This window comes from Silurus meridionalis, chromosome 4 (assembly GCF_014805685.1).
Source record: "Silurus meridionalis isolate SWU-2019-XX chromosome 4, ASM1480568v1, whole genome shotgun sequence".
In the NCBI taxonomy this organism is placed as follows: domain Eukaryota; kingdom Metazoa; phylum Chordata; class Actinopteri; order Siluriformes; family Siluridae; genus Silurus; species Silurus meridionalis.
Genome location: NC_060887.1, coordinates 14,609,322 through 14,631,756, shown reverse-complemented (window position 1 = coordinate 14,631,756; position 22,435 = coordinate 14,609,322). Strand labels below are relative to the sequence as shown.

Sequence of the window (22,435 nt, the reverse complement as noted above, 5' to 3'; positions counted from 1 at the left end):
TAACCAGTGAGCTACCACCTTCCAGTACATAGCGTTTTCCTCCTGTACACACTCATACTGTACAAACAGTTCTTGAACTACAAACACTACTGTTTACAAACTCGTCTGCTCCCAGCTACCAGCAAAGTCAACATTTGATCTTGATTTAAATAAAAGAGAAAGTATGTCTTACTGTTTGTGAAAAATAGATATTTGCCCCCTTTAAAAGCATTAAAGCCCTTGATACTCTGATCTGTGCCCTGAAGGTGAAAGGTTAAAATAAACCCAAGTTGCATAGCACATTAGGAAACATTATACACCCCCTGAGTATGGCGTATTGGAACACTCCAGCTATACATACTCCTACACTAGTTGGAATGTGTATTGGAGGAATGTGTACACTAGAGTGTGTACAGTACAGTAGGAGTACATACAGGAGTGTGTATAGAATTATGTAGAGTAGGAGTATGTGTACAGTACACTTATGTTTAGTCGGAGTGGTTATAGTTGGAGTGTGTTCAGTAGGGTTGTGTACAGTAGGGTTGTGTACAGTAGGGTGTGTAAAGTAGGTGTACATTCAGAGTTTGTATAGTAGGAATTTGCATAGTAGAAATGTGTACAGTAAGAGTGTGTTAGGTAGGAGTGGAAACATTAGGAGTAGGATAGTAGGAGTGTGTATAGCAGGATTATGTATAGTAGGAGTGTGCACAGAAGGAAGTTGTACAATAAGAGTGTGTATAGTAGGAGTGTGTACTCCATGCTGTATTTAATTACTCCTTATCTCCTACACCCTTCATAATTTTGTACAAAGAGCAATTTGCAACAAAAATATTTGTCAGGCATTCTTCATAGGACTACGCTCAAAATGCTTCAGGATGATGAAGTGCGCGAGTGAAGGTCTACAATAAAATGACAACTTTGTAAATTAATTAAAACGTATTTGTCTTATTATCTTTTATATGAGAAATTTTAATAGAAATTAAGTTTAATAACTGGGGCAGGCTGTCTCATGTCTGGCTTACAAAACGTTTAATTGGTCTTCATTTTTGCAATGAATTTGCATATGTTCTTGAGAACAACATCCAGACAAAAAAAGAACATTTCATGTCGATCTAAAACACACAACAAAGCGTGCTGACGAAAAATTAGCCAGTGCACGTTAGGACGTCTCTTTTTATTTACAATGCAAGATATAAATTAGTAAAAGTCTTCTTGTTTTTTAACATTTTTGTGTACACCCTTGCCCATTTTTTTCTTTATTAAATAAAAACAGACTGTCGTCTATTTACAAAACAAACAAATTAAACCGTCAGTGTTTTGTGTGTCATTGCAATACAACTTGCATAAATAACACAGGCGACTCGCCATCATTTACAAAAATAAATATCAAATATTCCACTCTTCACTGGCGCTGTGTTGTCTTTCTGCTTTCACATTTTGTGTGTCATGTCCGGCCCAAATGAAAAAAAAAGTCTTGGATTAACGTCCAAATGTTTAGCGCGGAACTTCATTGTCAGGGTGGCAATGAAGCAAAACTGAGGGATCCTGAGTAATCATGTCCTTATTTATGGGTTAAATAATTATTTTAACTGTTAAAAAAGCACACACATCTTGACTGATAGCACACCTTCGGTCCATTTAGGTCCTTATTTTTTTATCAGAAATATCATAGCTGTAGGTGTTCCGGTGTATGGGGAAACAATTTACTGCCAGCGCTCAAGGAGGCAGAGGCCGAGGAAGTTGAAGGCTCTCTTGATCGTGCCTACCTGTGAACCAGAAAGAAAAAAACATGTAATATGATGTATGACATAAGTTATAATGATGCAGATGATGCAGCAGTTCATCCTGCTAATTAGCATATTTATATATATATATATATATATATATATATATATATATATATATATATATATATGTAATAAATGCTTTCTTGCAAAGCTTTGTAATAATAAAATTATATGCTAATGAATATAAAAAGGTATGACCTGTAACATCTCTGTGTACACGACCAAAGATATAAATCATGTTTTGTCTTACATGTTAATATTCATTGTTATGCTTATTAACATCCACAAATAAGAATAGAAAAAAATGCGTTATATAAAATAAATAATTTCTCTATAAAGTCTCCAATGCATGTTGTTTCCATTTACCGTTATCAATTATGTACTTTGAGCTTGCTGTCTTTAGCTGGAGAGGTAAGACTGTGGTCCAAGTGCACACACATCACCAGAGTCTGTGGGGAAAAAGAAAATAGTTGGAAAAAACATTAAATTTGTAAAAACGTAAAAAAAAAATGTAAGCTTCCGTAATATATTAAAATATTAAATCTTGATATGATTATGAATCGCAGCATCTATAAAACCTGTGAACTGTAAACTGTCAAGAGTTTTTCTGCACCATGATCATATTTTATACAATTTTTTTTCATAATGCAAATTGATTAATGAGGTAAATATTTGTACTGATGTTACTTTACTGTGTTAATTTATATGTTAATCAGTATATGATAAATTGTAATACTGAGTTCATGATACACTGGATTCATCCTGATTCAAAGTTATTTACATAATTACAGCAAAATACAATAAATAAATAACCTGCTAACAAGCTTTATAATTATTAAGAAACTGAATTTTGATTTGAACTCGTCATTTATGTAGTGTTCTTAATGTTCCCTCACCTTTCTTGGCCTCTGAACTCAAGGCCCTGAAGTGCTGCTCGTGATTAGCATGGTTAGCTTTTAACATCGTAGTCTCCGAAGCATGTTTATGAATGGAGCCATAGCGCAGAATCCCTTGCCCGAAGTTCCCATAATTTGTGTAATTGCTGTAAAAAGGGGATGTATAATAAATCGGTCTGGCCAATATGGATGCAGAGGGAGCCCCGCCTGATTGGCTGGTCCAGATCCCACCCCCTGAGGGGCAGTTCGGACTCTGAAGCGGCTGTTTGGGGTCTGAAGTTGCGATTTCGGCCAAGGACCAGAGCTTAGGTTTGGTGTTTTGGCTCTGGACATCACCGCAGGTCTTGTTTTTGTCTGAGAGCGGCATCTCCACTCCAGTCAGAGGAGACGAGGTCACAGGCTTGGGTGACAACCCCCCATGACCCACATGACCCCCACGACCCGAGGTCATGTCTGTCTCTGAGTGTTTCTCTTTTGCTTCTGGAGCAGGCTTGCAGGAGAAGTTGTCGATCCTGCAGAGGACTTTCTCTCCATCCGACTCGGCTGATTGATCAGTCAGTGAGTCCACATGTAGGCTGATGCCTAAAGAAAAAGAAAAAGAACGAAGATAAAAATAATGCAATAAAACAACTACTGGACAAACATGGAAAGCTGTGAAGAGAATTATATTATATGATACATATCTTGATAAAATATTTGAAACTGTTAGAAAAAACAAATCTTCAAAAACGTATTATTTCTTCTTCTTCTTATTATTATTATTATTAATAAAAAGTATTATTTTTTATTATTTCAGCTTAATATTCAACATAATGCAGTCTAAATGTGTTTAATGGCAATAGTTCTGTTTATTTAGCAAATCACATTGCATTAATCGCCCTCTCATCTGTAATCTTTTTACTTATACATTACTTCTAGACTTCTCTGTACATGCTTGGTGTTCATTAAAACTGCTCTGAAACACTTAAAAAGAGATTTGACGGAAATTAAAGGTGCAGTCAAATCTTTTTATTCCTTACTAGTACAAACATTGCAAAATAAAAATAAGAATTATCAGGTGATCAAGTGCAGCTCCTAGAGGTGGAGCTTTATAAATATAATTGGCTTGAGGTGTAAAAAAAAATTGCATTAAATATATCAGTTGTACTAATCTTGCCTAATTAATCTTTAAGATCAGAACTATATTAAATATTTTGTAGTAAGTTAACATAATATATATACTGTCAATATAAAAAAACAAATAATATAATTATATAGTTTTTTATAGTAAAGTTTTTTTTTATATAAACTTTTCGTATAGATCATTATTATTATTATTGTAAAACTTGATGAACATTTACTTTCCATTTTTGTGAATATAATGTTCATGTGCTAAAAATACATTTTGGGTACAGAATTTCTATTTTACTTATAAGTGCTATTTTGGCATAAAGTGTTTATAAACACTTGTTGTGTTGTGTTGATGATGATGTTAAAGTAATGGTGACTGTACCCTCATCCTCGGCGGAAGCGTCTTCGTTGTCCTCGTGCTTGTCGTCCTCTTCTTCCTCCTCATCTTTCCGCTCGGCGCGCGCTCCTTCCTCCTCATCATCGCTCTTGGCCCGCGCGCCCCACGTCACTTTGTTCTCCTTCTTGAGTCTCCGTCTGGCGTTGGCGAACCACGTGGACACCTGCGTGAGCGTCATCTTTGTGATGATGGCCAGCATGATCTTCTCACCCTTGGTCGGGTAGGGTTCTTCCGGTGTTCGTTGAGCCAGGCCTTCAGCGTGCTCGTGGCGTCGCGCGTGGCGTTTTTCCGGTACGCGGGGTCGTTGAGCTGATACGGGGGAGGCGGGAAACCCGCACTGCCGTATGGCGGGAAACCGAGCGGAGCCGCCATGGCCGAGGGAGGGGGGTCATACGGGGAGGCCTGACACACACACACACACACACACACACACACACACACACACGATTAAAAATCTTTATGCAAATAAAAAAAATTTAATATATTAATAACGATATCAATAACAACAATAATAATATACACAAAACAAACAAATAAACTATAAGCAAATCAAATCTGTGTTTTTTAAACTTATAAATTATTATTATTTAAAACTTTTATTATTGTTAATATTATTATGATTATTATGATTATCATTATTATTATTATTATTATTATTATTATTATTATTATTGTTGTTGTTGTTGTTCCTGTTAATCGAAAATCTAATAACACTACTAAACAAATAAAGCTATAAATAATCAACAAATAAATGTTTCTATTTTAAATAAAATTGTTCAAATTAGTTTTTTCCCTCTTCATGTTCTGTCTCTTGTTTATTAATAGATCAAATAGTTTAAATACATAATTTATTGGAAAGTTAAAGGAGGATGCGCACCTTATTATTATTATTATTATTATTATTATTATTATTATTATATTAACAAAAAAGAAACTAAAAAAACGATAAATACATAAAATAAAAATATCGAAAATATTTTGTAAGTAATAATAATAATAATAATAATAATAATAATAATAATAATAATGTGTTTATAAAGTGATAAGCGGTTCAAATAATTATGACATTAAAGTGAACATAATTCTACTTCCGTTTCCCATAATCACAGTTCCGGGAACCGAACCGAATATGTTTGTGTGCGTGTGTGTGTGCGTGTGTTTTCAGGTAAAAGTGCGTGTTTTCGAGCGAAATGCATTTGTGAACGTGTGTGTGTGTGTGTGTGTGTGTGTGTGTGTGTGTGTGTGTGTGTGTGTGTAAGTTTGGCCCCGTCGCTGAACCGCAGCATTACATTAAATCCTATTAAGCATTGTGGAGCGGGTTTTTAATCCGTGTCATTTGCGTCCTAATTCAGCCTTTATTCCTCTTTTCAGCTGCTCAAATTAAACTCCACTTTATTTCCAGCCTTTTACGCCTCGCTCTGTCTTTCTGTCTCTCTCTCCCTTTTTCTCAGCTTTTTTCTTTTCCTTTCATTTTCACCTGTTCGGGAGCACGAGCGCTTTACACTTTCTAAGTAAAAAAAAAGACGTTTTAGGACCGTGTTAGAAAAAAAGTCATAGTTTTGTTACACACAGTGAGTAGATTAAGAGGTTAAACTCTTTTCATGTTTCTATATGGACAGAAATAACTTTGACAATTTAAATATTTCGCGGAAAGTATCCTGATAAACTCCATCTAATTCCTTATATAACATGGATTATTGCTTATATATATATATATATATATATAATAATGAATCACTAACAAACACTTTCAAACTCATAATCACTTTCTGTTAATCATTTACATCCACAAAAAAATGTCATTTAGAAATTAAACCAAATGTGATCCATCTTTATTAATAGCAAATGTTGTTTAATGTTTTCATAACCGAATATCAGAAGTTCTCATTGTGCATCAATGCTAATTTATTCATTTTCTTCATGTATTAAATGTTGATGCAACACCTGTAGTGTGCATGATATTCATTCATCTTTTTAATCTTATAAAATTTTATATTTATCAATCATACACCATGTAACTATATAGAAGAAAAGTATAGAAATTGTTACTGTAATTTTAAATGTATTGTATTTTAAAGCAGTATATTTCTATTCCTTTTCGTACGGAGGAAGAAAAAAAAAGTAGACGTTACAATAAGCTTATAAACGGTGATAATTGTGTCATTTTGAGTTTATATCTTCATAAATTTGAATCCCAGTCAGAATGAGGAATAAATGCAGAAAAGCGCGCACAAGGAATTTTGCAATAATCCGGTTGTCGTATAAGGAATTGAAAAATAAAGAGCTCTCGCGCTAAAATGTCATAAAATCTTGAAAATAAATGTTATGTAATAAATCAGACATTACAAGCAGGGAAATTGCTAAAAAATCGTGTATTTTTTTATCATATTTATTATTATTATTATTATTATTATTATTATTATTATTATTGTCATTATTAGGCATTAATAAAACACCAACGGTTCTAACAGGATGCTGGATTTTCTCTACATGTCTATCAGGGAAAAGCAGCTCGCGCACGTGAACTCAACCTGTTACCAATTATTTCGTTACAGTAGAAAATAAATAAGATGTGAAATAATAATAATAATAATAATGAAGATAACCCATTGTGTCGGGGATGCATTAATATTCGCTTACAGGCAAGTGATAAAAAAACCAAAACATTCTATATCATTTGAGATATATCATTAGAAAAATATGATGCATCCGCCCAGATGTGAGGGTGATTTTATCAAGCTGTGAGGAGCTTCCCAAAATAACTGATGTGCATAACCACAGTAATAATGTAAGATCACGTGACGCAACAATCATCTCCATAAAGATAATCTCTCATTTCCTAGCGAAGGCAAGATCGCACGCGAGGAAGTCTAATAACGTGCTGATGACATCGTGGTGGAGTAGGCATAAGAGTAAACACATAGATAGATGGAAATTTATAAATATATCAGAAGCATCAATAATAATTCTGAAATTCAGTTTTAGAAAAGAGACACTGGGAACAAGAGCGCTCCTGAAGTTAATCTTAACATCAGTTGCATTTGAACCATTTAATAATCATCATCATGAACTCCCTAGAGGGAACCCGCATCTCTCTCTCTCTCTCTCTCTCTCTCTCTCTCTCTCTCTCTCTCTGTGTGTGTGTGTGTGTGTGTGAGTGGTAGCTTGTAGATAGAAATGCATAATAGCCTGCTTATACACACTACGCACGCGCACTATTTTTGTTCTCCAGGAAGAGCTCTTGCAAAAAAAAAGACAAACAAACAAATTTCACGGCACATGCCCATGGCGCGCGCAATAATTCGTTTTGTTTGCTTGTTTACATCGCGTTTGTTAAAATGTGACATTTGCACGTGCGCTGTTTGTTTATTATGTTGCACATTATATATTCAAATATAAATGGATCATAAAGATTCACACTGTGATCTGCCACGCTGTCAGAACGATTAAAGAAAACTATCGTGTCTCGGACATGTACATCACTTCCGAATCCGCACGAGCTGTCGATAAATAAATAAATAAATAAATAAATAAATAAATAAATAAATAAATAAAAGAATCGGATGTGTATTATAACATTGTTACCATGTAGGAGGGGAAGCCGGTGGCCGGGTCGGTGTGGTAACTTAGCGCGCTCGCGAAGCCGCCCGTTGCCGAGGCGGTGAAGGCGGCGGACGCGGGATACGGAGTGAAGGCTGAACCCGTCGATGAGGATGAGGATGATGAAGAGGAAGACGACGACGAAGAGGAAGACGAGCAGCGCTGCCAGTTCGAGCTCTTCACTCCTGAGCGGATAGAGAGCCAGAGAGCCCGGGCCGGGCTGGTACAGGTAACCCTGAGGATACGACATCGTGTCGCAAAACAACTCCAAAAATATATCTATTTTTTTAAATCAACACACTCACACAGCAAACTTGCCGCGGCGCTAATGCATGAGTGTGGAGCGTCTGAAAAACACACGGTGCTTAATGCATGTGTGACATAAAAAAAAAGAGAAGAAAAAATTTTTATAGCGCAACCGCTTCTTGTTTGTTTTGTTTTTTTCCTCTAATGAATAAAGAAGTCCGAGGTTGTTTCCGTAAAATTGTTCACAATCTTTTAAACAAATCTGAAAGCTTCAAACTTTCTTCTCACGCATCCGATGGTGAAGGTGAGATCTTCCTGAAAAAAGAAAAACAATACTTAAAAAAGAAGAAAAAAAAATGCACGGGTGAAGTCGCGCGCCGCTTCTTTTTCTTCTTCGATCCGGTGTGTGTTTTTCCCCATGAAAAGGACAAAACGTTAAAGACCAAAAAAAAAAAAAAAAAAAAAAAAAAAACAAGGACAAAGAACTTCTTCTTTACAAATGCGTCCACTGTTTTCTATATAAAAAGTATAAGAAAGAAACAAATGGAGCCCGAAACCGCATACGAATCGCGCGATGAGTGGTTTCTTCTCTCTTCTTCGAAAATGGGATTCTTTCCCCAAAAAAGAAACGACGAAATGCGTAGCATGAGTAGAAATACCTGGCGCGCGCCTCGCCACCACTTCCGCTCGGATAAAGACTAATTAATGTTGATCAAATGTCGCGCAAATAGAAATAAAAAGCGAACACGCGCAGAAAGAAGGGAAAAAGATAGCCGGAGCTTCAGCGCCGCGTGCGTGCGCGAGAGCTGCATGGGTGTATGCGCGTGTACGTGAGTGCGCGCGTTTGTGTGTGCGCGCACGGGAGTGTGTGTGTGTGTGTGTGTGTGTGTGTGTGTGGAGGGCTGTAAGGAGAGGAGCAGCAGCAGAGTTTCTCGGCGCATTTGGAGGCTGTCACTCAGTGCGCGCGGATCTGAATATCTCATCTCCGCCCCTCGCGCTGGAAAACACACGCACACACACACACACACACCCGATGACGCTCGCTCGGGCGCGGGCGTTTTTATTGTGCACCGTGCACGCGCGATAAAAATAAAAAAGTGTTTTAAATTGAAGAACAGTATTGAAGTCCGATGGAACTGCAGCTCTCTCAGGGAAACAGCGCGTCCCTGTCTCGCGCAACGAGGTCCCCTTATTGCACCCCCATCCATGATCTTCGATTAATAAGTTAATTAACGCACAGTGTGTGCAGAAAAGTGTGTGTTAGTGTTAGTTACAGTAACACAGTAAAATATTAGCACAAATATACAGACACAGAGTGTTTCCTACATGATTGTGTGGCCATCCTATTAACACACTGAGAATTCTCGTGTTCGTGCTCATCAGTGTGTTAATGTGTGTATGTTTATTAAACACCCCACACACATTAGGACACATTAACAACAGTAAGACACACCGCTATACATGAACATAAAACACACTAAGATATACAGCCTAATGTCCAACACACATTAAACACACACGAATACATACCAATATACACTATACACAATGACACTAAACACACCAGCACACACATTCTTACACACTAACACACACATGCACAACATCATAAGGTGTAAAACAGCAGGTGTTCATTTACAATTTAGCACATTTATCACAATTTAGCACAATTAACATAGACATGTTTACATTACACATATAGTCTCAGTGCACTCATGTAAATATAATTTATTTTTGGATTTTTGTAAATAACAATGCAATTTTAATTTATTAAATTAGATTTTTATTATTTTTTGGATTATAATTATTATCATCTTATTTCCAATTCTGTTGCTCTAAAGTGACATTTACATTCAGGTGGAATTTGTATGTTAATTCTTAAGCTGTAAAAATAAACACACAGCCCTGTGAGGTGCAATGTGTGTGTGTGTGTGTGTGTGTGTGTGTGTGTGCATGTGGTTATTGGAGCTAACACGTCTCTTTTAGCAGTAATAAGATTAGGATAAGGCCACAACAGTAGCTCAGCCAGTCCACTCAGCCGAATAAAGCGTGTGTGTGTGTGTGTGTGTGTGTGTGTGTGTGTGTGTGTGAAGAAGCAGTGCACGGGTCAGCCGGTGGGAGGTGTGAATCACCCTCTCAATGTCACTTGTGTGTGTGTGTGTGTGTGTGTGTGTGTGTGTGTGTGTGTGTGTGTGTGTGTGTGTGTGTAGGGGATCAGTGGAGGGTTTGTTAATGTTTCCCAGTCCTGCTCCTCCAGCTCTTGTGTGTCTTAGTGTGTGTGTGTCTTAGAGTCTTATTGTAAGAATATGTGCTAGTGTGTATTAACATGTAAGAAAGTGTTTTAGTGTGTAAAAATGTTGGCTTGTATACATTTGACAGTGTGTGTCAGTGTGTGAGAATGTTTGCCTGTGCGAATGTTTGTTAGTGTGTGAGTAAGTGTGTTAGTGTTTTGTTGTTGTGAGAGAATGTATGTAGTGCATGAGAATGCATTAGTGTGTGTGTGTATTTGGGTGTAAATGATTTATATCGAGGCTGTCCTTTAATATCAAAGTATATGAATATAATCAGAGTTATCAGATTTATGTATGTAATCACATACATTCTAATTAAAATTTTCATAAATGTTGTTCCCTTTTACTGAAGTAAACTTCAAATAAGAGAATTAATAATGTGAACGCATGTGGACTTACACCTAATGCAGAGCTTATATATGCAAATATGCATATGATTCATGAATATTTACACTTCCTGTAAAATAAAGTGTTCTGATGTGGTGAGGGAATTTAGAATCAAATTAGGTTTTCAGTAGCAAGTCGGAGTCCTAATCGTAAGAGATTGAATTAGTCTATCATCATGGCTCTTTCTAATAGCATGTTAGTTAGGTGTAAGTTAAGTTAGTAAAGTGTGAGTTATCAGATTTTAAATATTTAATTTAGCTTTTTTTAAGGTATAATTAAACAATAAATACATCTGTGAACCAAGCAGGAAGAAAATATTTCCATTATATTATACCAATATTCTAAGTATTATTGAGGTAATATGTGTGCGTGTGTATGTGTGTGTGCGTACGCGCGCGCGTGCGTGTGTGTGTGTGTGTTCTCCGCAGGGAGAAATTTGTAAAGTGGATTGATTTGTCAGTGGCTTATTTACCGAAAAGAACGGAAGTGTGTGAATTAAACAGCAGGGGGCAGTATGAGCCAAGAGGGGGGGGCATCATTTTACACAAACAGACACACACACACGCGCGCGTACGCACACACACCCCTTCAGAATTATAGCAGGAAACGACTGATTCTTTTTCTAGCAGCCAAATATACACGAGTTTAAGTGTACTAATTATGAGAGCAGAATCAGAATATGTTGGAAGCCTTGAAGGTTATAGCAAAATAATTGCAGAGTTTCCTATCAGAAAGGATTCCAAGCAAAACCCTTAATTCTCCAATAAATCCTTGAAGAAGTCTCTGAAAGCACCAACCTGACACTAGTGTTGAGGGGAAAAATAAAGACAAATAATTCAAGGGTTATTTAAGTGTTCATGAGATGAACACTGGATTTGATGGATTTAAACCCTACAAAATATTTTCTATATCTATCTATCTATCTATCTATCTATCTATCTATCTATCTATCTATCTATCTATCTATCTATCTATCTATCTATCTTTTTTAAACAAGTTTTAAACAACTGGAACAGTGACAACAAGGCTGGACAAGGACCCAAGATTATCTTGCCGCCACGCACAGTGACGAGGATTGTAAGAGAAGTAAAAAAAATTCAAAGTTCACTGTGAGAACTGCATCAGAGTCTCCATAACAACCATCGGGTGCTATCTACATGCCAAAAAGCTGTTTGGGAGGCATGCAAGGAAAAAGCATTTTCTCAATTACAATAAAAAATTTAAACATCTGGAGTTTGCAAAGCGGTACTGAAACTTCAGCTGGGACCGTGTGCTTTGGTCAGATGAGACTAAAATAGAGCTTTTTGGCAAAAAACAGTCTAAGTGGGTCTGGCTTAAAACAAAAGATGAGAAGCACCTCATGCCCCACTGTGAAATATGGTAGAGGATCTGTGATGCTGTGGGCCTGTTTCTCTTCTAAGAGCCCTAGGAACCTTGTTAGGGTGCATGGCATCATGAACTCTTTGAAATACCAGGACATTTTAACTAAAAACCTGATGGCCCTTGTGAAATCTTGTGAAATGTAATAGATGTAGATTAACTGCTGTCTTGTTGGCAAAAGGGGGTTAAGCGAAGTATTAACATCAGCCGTGCCAATTATTGTGGCACACATGATTTCATGTAAAAAAAAAAAAAAAAAATTTCTGAATAATTGTACTTAAATGAAAGGTTGGATGTTTCTCTTTTTTTGCATTGTGGTTCTATATTCTTTAAAACAATTATTTATTAGAAGCCTAAGAACACATCTTAACAACCAGGGGTGCCAATAATTGTGGAGGGCGCTGTAGATAGATAGATAGATAGATAGATAGATAGATAGATAGATAGATAGATAGATAGATAGATAGATAGATAGATAGATAGATAGATAGAAGGTATGTATGCATGCAAAGAAGAAGAAGAAACAGATACAGTGTGTACAAATAAAGTGAGAGTAAAGTAAGTGTGCAAAAGTTAAGTAAAAGTTGCATAACTAAAGAAAGACATGATGAAAGGAAGAAATCAGCAAAAAATTATTTATTGATTATTGTTTTTATATGTTTATTTGTTAATAATGAAAAAATATATAAAGTTTGTATGAATTTAAATGAAATAAAATTATAAACAAAATTAACACACCTAGATTAGGTGCATTAGACTAATTTATTTTGATTGTTCAGTATTATTAATTATAATATTATAAAAAAATTCATAAATTATAAAATTATGTGGTAATGTTTATTAAGTTTTTTATATACTGTATAAATGCTTATTTACTGTTTAGATATTATGCTTTTATTTAAAAAAAAATCAATAACCAGAAAGATTATTTTCCAATGACAGAAAGCATTTTATTTCTTACTTTGATTCCTTAAAAGAACACTGTGTTGTATTTTTTATCCATTTTATTGAAAGTTCTGGAACACAGTTCTGTTTAGCGCTTATGCTACAGCAGCTATATACAGTAAACAGTCACTTCCTATAGCATTATGTCTATTTTCACTATAAATTTTGTTTTTTGATTTACAAACACATTAATATCATTAATAAAAACCTGTGATTTTAGCAGGTGCTAATCAAATCTGATTTGTGTGTTTTTGTCCAAACTTAACTGAAAAGTTTTCTTTCCAGAACGCTGCAGGTGCAACCCAGATCATAAAAAAGCAATACAATCACACACAATCTCCCAACAGTGTGTTTACTCATTAGCCTTTTAGACCATTGATCAAAGTTTACTGACAAATTCTGTGATTATATGAGTCCTTATGCTCAATAAAGCTGATTAAATTGGGGCCAGGAGCTCACACACACATACATACAAACACACACACACACAGCTCCTTACCGAGTCATATTTATGACGCACACCATCGAGTCTGATAGAAGGCAAGAAACAACTATTGATTTTTCATATTTATCCCCCAAACTTGTTTACTCTGGATCCTCCTGTGGCCCCTATGTGTATGTGTGGGTGTAAGTGTGTGTTTATGTGTGTGTGTATAAAGGGGAAAAGGGATTATTACCCCTCACTTCTGATGAGACAAATTGCTCTGCGTGACTCTGGTGGCCGACGGCTACGCTTTGATGTCACGTCACTTCATTTGCCCTTCTGACTAAATGATTATTGATTTTAGATTTTTCAAAGCTCTTGAAAATGTGAAAATCAGGCATGAGGCCCCTCCGGAGGGCGGGGATTTGTTTTATTAACGTATTTCTGGCAGGCTTAATTCTCTTTGGCCCGTGAGCGTGTATGAGAGTGTGCGCTGAAGTGAAAGGGGTTCACAGAAACTGCTATATATTATTACTACACACCTCAACAATGCAGTCCAATAAATGGACATTCTGTGCCACCCTGATGAGGATGGGTTCCCTTTTGAGCATTTTTTATCTCAAGGTTTCTTCCTCATACCATTTCAGTGAGTTTTTCCTTGTTACATAAACAATAAGGCATAAACAAATATAAGGAACTAATTTATAGGCAATAAACTTCCACATTCTTTTATATAACCTTATTGCCCTTTTATCTGAGCTGCTTTGAGACAATGTCCATTGTAAAAATAAAATTGCTATACAAATAAAATTGAATAGATTTTTATTTTTCAAAAGGGTCCAACAATTTATGATGTCCTTAATGAAAATGCTTCAACAATAAAAGAAATATATACATTATATAAACATAATTCATAACTTGACACTACATTTTACTCACTAGCTAGCTACAAGAGACTTATTAGTAGTAAAAAATAAATAGAAAGACAAATATGAGATAGTACATACTGTTAATCAGGACTACGGCTAACAGTGTAAATTTAGAAACACGTTACAAATTACAGACAACATGCTAGTAACAAATTTTGTAGGTCATCAATAAGTCAAAATCTTCTAAACACAACGAGGTCTATTACATTTTATTAAAAGTTGTTTGATCAAAGAATCCTATTTGTTATAGGCATTAATATCAAATGTAGCTAAGTGAGGCATTAATATACACTACTGAAGACTATGATTTGGTAGCTAAAATCTTTTGTGCAAAGGACCTAAATAGTTAATTGTGCAGCAATGTAAGAGGGCATACAAACTCTAGAAACCTCTAGATATTTTTTTTATTATTAATTTACACATCAAATAGTCTAAAATGTTTTCTACATTTTTTAATGATAAGCTAAACAGCAAAAACACACTAGCAAATTAGCAGGTGACTATATTTAATTTTAATTTTTTTTTAGTAAATTTAGTAATTTTAAAAAGTAAAATAGAAAACGTGCTAAAATAATTTTTAACTGAAATCAAGCTGGCACTTTTAGTCAAGCACAACCTTGGTCTTCATGTGAAAAATGTATGTTTAAGAAAAAGAAAACAAGCCAAGAGAAGTTATAGCAAATCTAGCAGAGTTCAGAGTTGTAGGGTTATAATGCAATTAAAATATTCTGAATATAAATGAATAATACTCGCAACTTTATTTAATAGCTATCATAGAAAGTAGTAAATTCTTGTTTCGGAAGCTAATAAAGGTCAAATCTTACAAAAACAAGACATAATGATCTCCTCAAAAGGAGTAAGTTATTGTGACATTTTCTCTCTTATCCAGTTTACAAAAAACCTAGCAGAGGTAAAGAAAGATCGGCTTTGTGTGTCATTATGAATTTTCAATTCGATTCATACATTCCATTAAAGCCTCACCTTTTTATGTGGGACAAAAGCTAGCATTGCAAATGCATATCTCTAATCTAGCCAAACTAACAAAGGGTAGAATTGAAAAACACAATAACATCCTCTAAGAACTACAATTATACAACTATACTGCATATATGCAAAGTTACATCCATGAAATCCCTACATCTATTTGAGACCAAAACTAGCAAAAATGTACTTGCATAACAAGCAAAGGCTCAAATTTTCAAGTCATGCTAACTTAAACCATAAGAAGGCATGAACATCCTCAGAATGACTAAATTAAATTAGGAAAATTGTATATTTAATTAAAGCCACACTTCTGTGTGGGGACAAGTAATTATCAAAGATGCACTAGCATAGGTAACAAAGCTTGATATTTTCAAAGCCATCCAAATTCTTAAAAAAAAAAAAAAATGAGGCAGCAGAACTAGCAGTGGTTCGACTTTGTAAGATATAATAAAATTTGAACCTTCAAAAAGGACTTTCTTAACATGCTAACCGATTATGTGGTACAAGAACTGGCAAAGATGTACTAGCATGACTAGCAAAACCTTCAATCTATGTCAAAATGTCTGTTAGAGCCTCATCTCTTTGTGTGTAATAGTTTTAGATAAAGACTAGCAAAACAGGCTAGCAAAACCTGCAGAGATCAGACTTTCAAAAGCAAAACATCATCCTCAAACAGGCTGAAGTCATGTTTCCATTAAAACTCACCTTTCTGTGGTACAAAAACTAGCAATGACATACAAGCATAACTGGGCTGGCTTCATGTTAAGACAAGCTAAAATTTAAACCTTCAAAAGAGCAAAATCTTTTCAATAAAGTGAACATACGTGTTTGATCCTCATGTTTATCTCACTGTGAGACAAGTTTCAGAGGAAGACTGGGAAAAAACATGCTAGCAGAACTAGTGGAGGTCAGACATTGTAGGTCGTTGCGAATTGAAATGCAATGACACTCTCCTCAAAAAAAAAAAAAAAGTGAATTGAATCAAGGCGGCATTACAAATTCCAGACACTTCGGCGTCCAACCTGTGTTCTGTCTCTTTTTATCGGCTCGGCTCAGCGCACTAGGGCCTTCGGGAGAGAATATAAGGTTGCGAAAATGCCCTGTATTAGTTTACATGTTCTTTGAACATGGCAAACATTTGCTTTGAACTTTAGCTTTGAATCCCAAAATGTAGTGAGGAATGCCATAGAGGATACACTCATGCATGCGTGCGTGTGCGTGTGTGTGTCTGTAGGCATCTTAGCAGTTTTCACTATTCCTTTAGCAGATCTACAAAAGAAAACAAAAACAAAGTGAGAGCATGTGAGAGAACACAACCCACTCCATATCAGACGTAACTAAATAAAACATTTGTTAATAACATTTGAACATTCAAGACACATTTTGTAAAATTTCCATCTTTAAAAATGAAGCTATGATGGTAATGTAACTAGTGAACATTGCCATCTCATTCAAGCAAAATCATTTGCCTCAAGTTCCAACACAGATCCACATCAGTGATGTTGTTTAGGACAAAACACTGGAAGGTTATGGATGCAGAAATCTTTAAAAAAAATTTTGAGCACAGTTTGGTATAACACTGAACTGGTGGATTACCGTTACAAATAGATCATTATATACAAATGTATTCATTCAATTAAGTTTTATTTGTATAGCGCTTTTAACAATGAACATTGTCTCAAAGCAGCTTTACACAGATAATGTGGTGATAAAAATGAATAAGATGTTCTTTATAAGTGTAAGTTTGTCCCTGATGAGTGAGCCGGTGGCGACTGTGGCAAGGAAAAACTCCCTGAGATGGCATAAGGAAGAAACCTTGGGAGAGAAAGGAACCAGATTCAAGATAAACGATGTTGCGGGCTGTAGTGATGGTGATCAGAAGCAAACTGTAGTCCTGAGTCAGTTATTACTAAAGTAGCTACAAAATTTATTAACTACAGTTTTCCTACTTTTAGTTCTACTGGATTCAGTGATTTGTGGATTAGCAACCCTTTCTGACCATTTGTAAAAAAAAAACATTGTTGGTATGTGAGTTAAACCATTGCAGATGTAAACAATGTCTATAAATATATATGAATCAAATAAAAAAAATAAACTAAACAAATGTAGATGTCAGTGGAAATCAAACAAACAGTAATCTATAATACATCATAAGAAATCATAAGAATTAATATACTGTAAATATGAATATAAATGAGTATAAATGTGATGCTAAAGTCTGAATAAAATCTGAATTAATTCAAACAATATTAATTAAGTGTATCAATGTAAATTAAACAAATCAACCCTCCCCAGATCAAGTAATTGAAACCTGTAGTTCAAACGGGTCACATAACTAAAGTCTGTTGTATCACTATTTTGCTTGCGATCGGAATGGGACTGCAGATAAACAGACACAAAAAAAATTTTCAGCGTGCTAATTTGCGGATTTTCTGAGATCCTGGTGCAGTGAGGAGATACTGCCGCCTGGTTCGAGGCGATCTGATGCGTTTTCTGAGCGAAAGAAAATGTCTTTTGGTTCTTTCAGTTCTCAGTAACGAGCCCTGCGGAAAAATAAAGGAGTGCCAGTGTGTGTAATCAGCAGGCGTCCATGTGCTTGGCAGCCGAGGGGGTTTCCAATCGGTCCCTCTGGGCGAGTGTGTATGTGAGTAAGTGTGTGTGTGAGAGAGAAAGAGAAAAAAGAGAAAAGGAACTCAAAGGCTGTGTTTTTGAATCGAGTGGAGTCACCAGCACGCTGTTCCAATTTTGCTAAACACGTAGGAGATAGCATGTATGCATGTTTCAGTGCAATGGATTTCAGGAAAAATTAGGCTTTAGTCTATTCTCTTGAAAAATGCTGTTTTGTTTTCCAGATATTTAGCTGTTATTTTTTCTCTCATTAGCATGAAATATCACCAAAGCTATATATGACTATTTGCACATGACACAGTCACACAAATGTATGTAAAGCAGTATCATAGACTCTTTTCACAGACCTCAGCTATATATATATATATATATATATATATATATATATATATATATATATATATATATATATATTAAAAAGCAGTGTTCCTGTACTAATCATTTCCACCTGCGCAATAACTAAGCAGACGCTAAAATGTTTGGATTGGATGTCTCATCTGTGCTGCCCCTGAAGGAAAGGATTAAAATAGAAGAGCAAAGTGACATTTGAGAATAATTATTTTCAAATATTTACCAGGATTCACGGCTACACTAGGTTTGATGATATACCGGGTTTTAATGATTTAAAATGATCCGCAACCGTTGGCCTCAATTAAAAACACAAGTGCGATTTGACACTGAGGTAAAACCAAGGTCTATGAAAACCATATGACCTGCTTGCTAAGTAGCATGGTTTAAGCAAGGGCACGTAAACAACTCTAGCGTGTAGCAGAAAGACGAAGCTGTGAATTGTTTCTGCATGTTAACTGAACGATTTAGCTGACTTAAATAGTTGAAAACAGCTGTCAGTTATCACTGATCAGACACTAGCTCTGTGCTAATCAACCCCCGTACATGCTAAACCTGGGGTTTATGTTAAACCTTGCTAATCCAAGCAGCTGGGTTTTTTGCTGTGACACACCTGAGCTCATTCATTAAACGCCTCACTTAGGACTTGATGGACTAAACCAGGTGTGCCTGAGATGACAGTGCTTACTGTTTGCAATCTGGTTTTAGGATGAGATAAAACAAACGTGCATCACGACAAAGTCTCAATAAGCTAGCGTACAGACGTTAATCTCAGAAAAGTCAGACATTTTTTTTAGTACTCCTGATGTTCAAGCCCAATTGTATGTTCTTTGTTCATGGCTTTGTTAATGTTAGCATCAGGGAATTTGACTAGCACAATTAATCAATTGATCTTTCCTCATTTACACACTAAAATAATTTAATTTAAAACACAATTATTTATTTTTTGTATAGTGCTTTTAATGAGGGACATTGTCCCAAAGCAGCTTTACAGATGTTAAGAAATTATGAATATAAATTTTACATTTATAATTCAGTCCATGTAAATGTAGGTATTATAAGTTTGTACCTATTGAGAGAGTCAGTGATGACAGTGGCTAGGATAAAGTGCTTGAGAAGTGCTTGAGAGGAACCTCAACTCAAAACTCAAATGGGAACCAACTTATCTGGGTGACTCTGTATGTCCGTTCATAGTTCACATCATTGTTGAGGTTATCAGAAATCAGTTGAATAATTTAAGAAAATCGCTCCACACACAAAAATATAAAAATTAGGAAAAAAAAAAAAAAAAAGATTTTTTTATATTTATAAAAAAATATAGACCGTTTCATTGAGCATTTCCAGTAACGCCATTTATAAAGATACACATACTTTTTAAGTTTTAAGTTAAAACAGAAGAGTTAAGATATTAATAAAAGCAAAAAATAGATGATAACATGGAATCAAGACCCCTTAAATCAGACATTGAGGCGACAACTTTTCCCTCAGAACATGAATATTTACCTGAAGTGCCGGATCCAGATGTATACTATTTTCTGGTTGAAAGTGCATTACTTCCTTATTAGAAAAGTCAGAAACATTTCTTCATACAATGTTTGGTGAGGATTGGGGCAAGTTAAAGATAACTGGGGAAGTTATTAGTGTGCATTGCACTTGCATGACTGTGTATGTCTATGCAAATAATAAAGCACATTGCTAACTGAATTCTATAAATTTAAGGTTATAAATTTAAGGTTATAAATGATGTACTGCAACCTTAAACAAGATCTGGAGATAATACTACGATAAGCGTAATTTGGAATCACAGTAGTTGTGAGAGTGTAGAGAGATTGATGCTATGCACTGTTTAATTGGCTTTGTGTGTTGTGATCGACTGCCATTGAAATGATCCATACTGTACACCAATTGAATCAAATTACAAGCACAAACTAATATTTTTTTCATTCATACAAAATTCTATTTATTTTTTTAAACCAAGCAATTGAACTTAAAATCAAATCAAACTGCAAGCACAACTGAATTAAATGGATTTAAAGATTCCATTCATAATTACATTCGCACAAAAATAATCGAATTGCAGAAAAAAAACTTTAATGAAAATGAAATTGTTAAAGAGATTCAGTCTACACTTATAGAAATACATTCCAAGCAGCACAGAGACAAAAACAATTGTATTTACACATTAAATCAATCACATCACAAGCTCATATGAATTATTTTTCATTCTTGCATGAACAGCTTTGAATTAAATTGTAATTAATGGCAATTTCGGTGCCACCCAGATGAGGATGAGTTCCCTGTTAAGTCTGGTTCTTCTCAAGGTTTCTTCCTCATGCCATCACCAGTGGCACATCTATTAGGGATAAATGTACAGTTATAATAATCAAACTTATACGCACTCTTTTTATACAACTTTATAATCACTTTTCACTGTAAAGCTGTTTTGAGACCATGTCCATTGTTAAAAGTGCTATACAAATATAAATTAATTAAATTGAATATAAATAGGTAATTAAAAAAAAAATCATATTGCAAGCATAGATTAATCAAATGATTTTTCACTCCATCTAAACACAAGTGATTCCCTCCCACCTTCTTCACATTAAAAGAATCAAATCGCAAGCACAAATGATTCAGATCTATGTCATGTAAGCTGTTTTTGTTATGTGTCTTCCTCTTGGAGGTGCAAACACAAAAGGACAAAGTACACAAGGACAAAAGGAAGCACAAATTATAGAAATCATGAACTCGCTGGACGGATCTCTGCAGTGCAGACAGTCATGAGTGATGAGCCAAATGAGTCACCTGAAATCAAAGGAATCACAATGAGAGCCAATTTGAAATCTCTACCCCTCCTTTTAGCCCGCCCTATAACCGAGGGGTCAAGGGCAGATCGAGTTCCTCTAGAAAGAGCCCGTCGACAGCTAGTGTCAGTCGACTTTGTAGGCATTGTCCGGGAGCTGATAGTGTTACTAGTGGCTAATCCATGCTGACCTCGAACGAGGATGCTTTTGTACAATCCGGACAAGCAAAAAAAGCTACAGCGATCACGACACATCGGTGTGTTTTGGCTGAGTTATCAGGTTGCATGTCTGGGAGTAGAAATAAACATGGTTTGAGTGCGAGCAAGGTGACATTTAAAGTGGCTCGGGAGAAAGTGCGTTTGTAGCATGGGGTTCAAAAGGTCAGCCGGTGGAGTGGGAAACATTTTGCCGACTTGAAAGAAAATTCTCGTTGTGATGAAATGTTAGGGCAGCAGATGCGAAAATGCCACGAGTGTTGGTACGTGGGTTTGTTGCATTCGAAAAAAACTTTGAAGCTGCGAAATGTGTGGCATATCGCCGAAGACGCAGAGACGGCGGAGGACCAATCAAAGCCTCACGTTTTACAGAATCAAAATGGAAATGCGTGGCTTGGGGTTTGTGGTCCTGATAAACGTTTTTTCCCTTTAACTGATGAAATATGTAGTTTCCTCAGTTATACCCTCAAAGGAGACAACTAAAGCTTTATTTCTGCCAATTCACCATACGGGTGTATTGGCATTTCCTTCATCACAACCTCCATCTTCCTAGTTTATGTACATTTGGACGATGAATAAAAAAACATGAATATGGACATAACACAATCACATTTAAAGATATGTCTTAAAAAAAACAAATTTTCTATTTTTTTGGCGCTTTAAAAAGATGTAATAGTTTGCGGTTTGACATGTTCACATGTATCTGAAAGTGTGTTTATTAAACTGGGTGTAAAATGATTACATAACATTTTTGACACATCTTTTTTAAATCACATCACAGAACATAGAAGCTAGTCATGTCTGTAGTGACCCCATGACCCCAAACATTATACTGGTCCTGGGAACATAAAGCTCTGGGAATGCTGGAAACACAGAGCCTATGGAATATAAAGTCCTAGACCCTTGAGATAAAAGCCTTTGCTAAACTAAAGTATCAAAAATATCCCCAAAAGTATAAACTCTTTAGGAATTTAGGCATCTTGGGTTTTAAGGGCCATAAGAATATATGCCTCTTATTGGACCCTAAAATATGCATCTGAGAAAGGATAAGTCCTTGCAAGTCAAGATGCCTGGGTATATAGGGT

At 35.6% G+C, this 22,435-nt stretch overlaps 1 protein-coding gene across 1 annotated transcript in view; it reads right to left on the bottom strand.

Moving 5' to 3' along the window:
• Positions 1-1,134: 1,134 nt before the first annotated feature.
• LOC124385121 (iroquois-class homeodomain protein irx-2-like) overlaps positions 1,135-22,435 on the bottom strand; it is a 67,853-nt gene continuing 46,552 nt past the window's right edge. The window contains 7 exon segments of the mRNA XM_046848257.1: positions 1,135-1,745; positions 2,133-2,215; positions 2,663-3,244; positions 4,155-4,397; positions 4,400-4,571; positions 7,755-8,048; positions 8,304-8,330. Coding sequence (XP_046704213.1) covers positions 2,166-2,215; positions 2,663-3,244; positions 4,155-4,397; positions 4,400-4,571; positions 7,755-8,048; positions 8,304-8,330 — 1,368 coding nt within the window. The 3' untranslated portion in view covers positions 1,135-1,745; positions 2,133-2,165.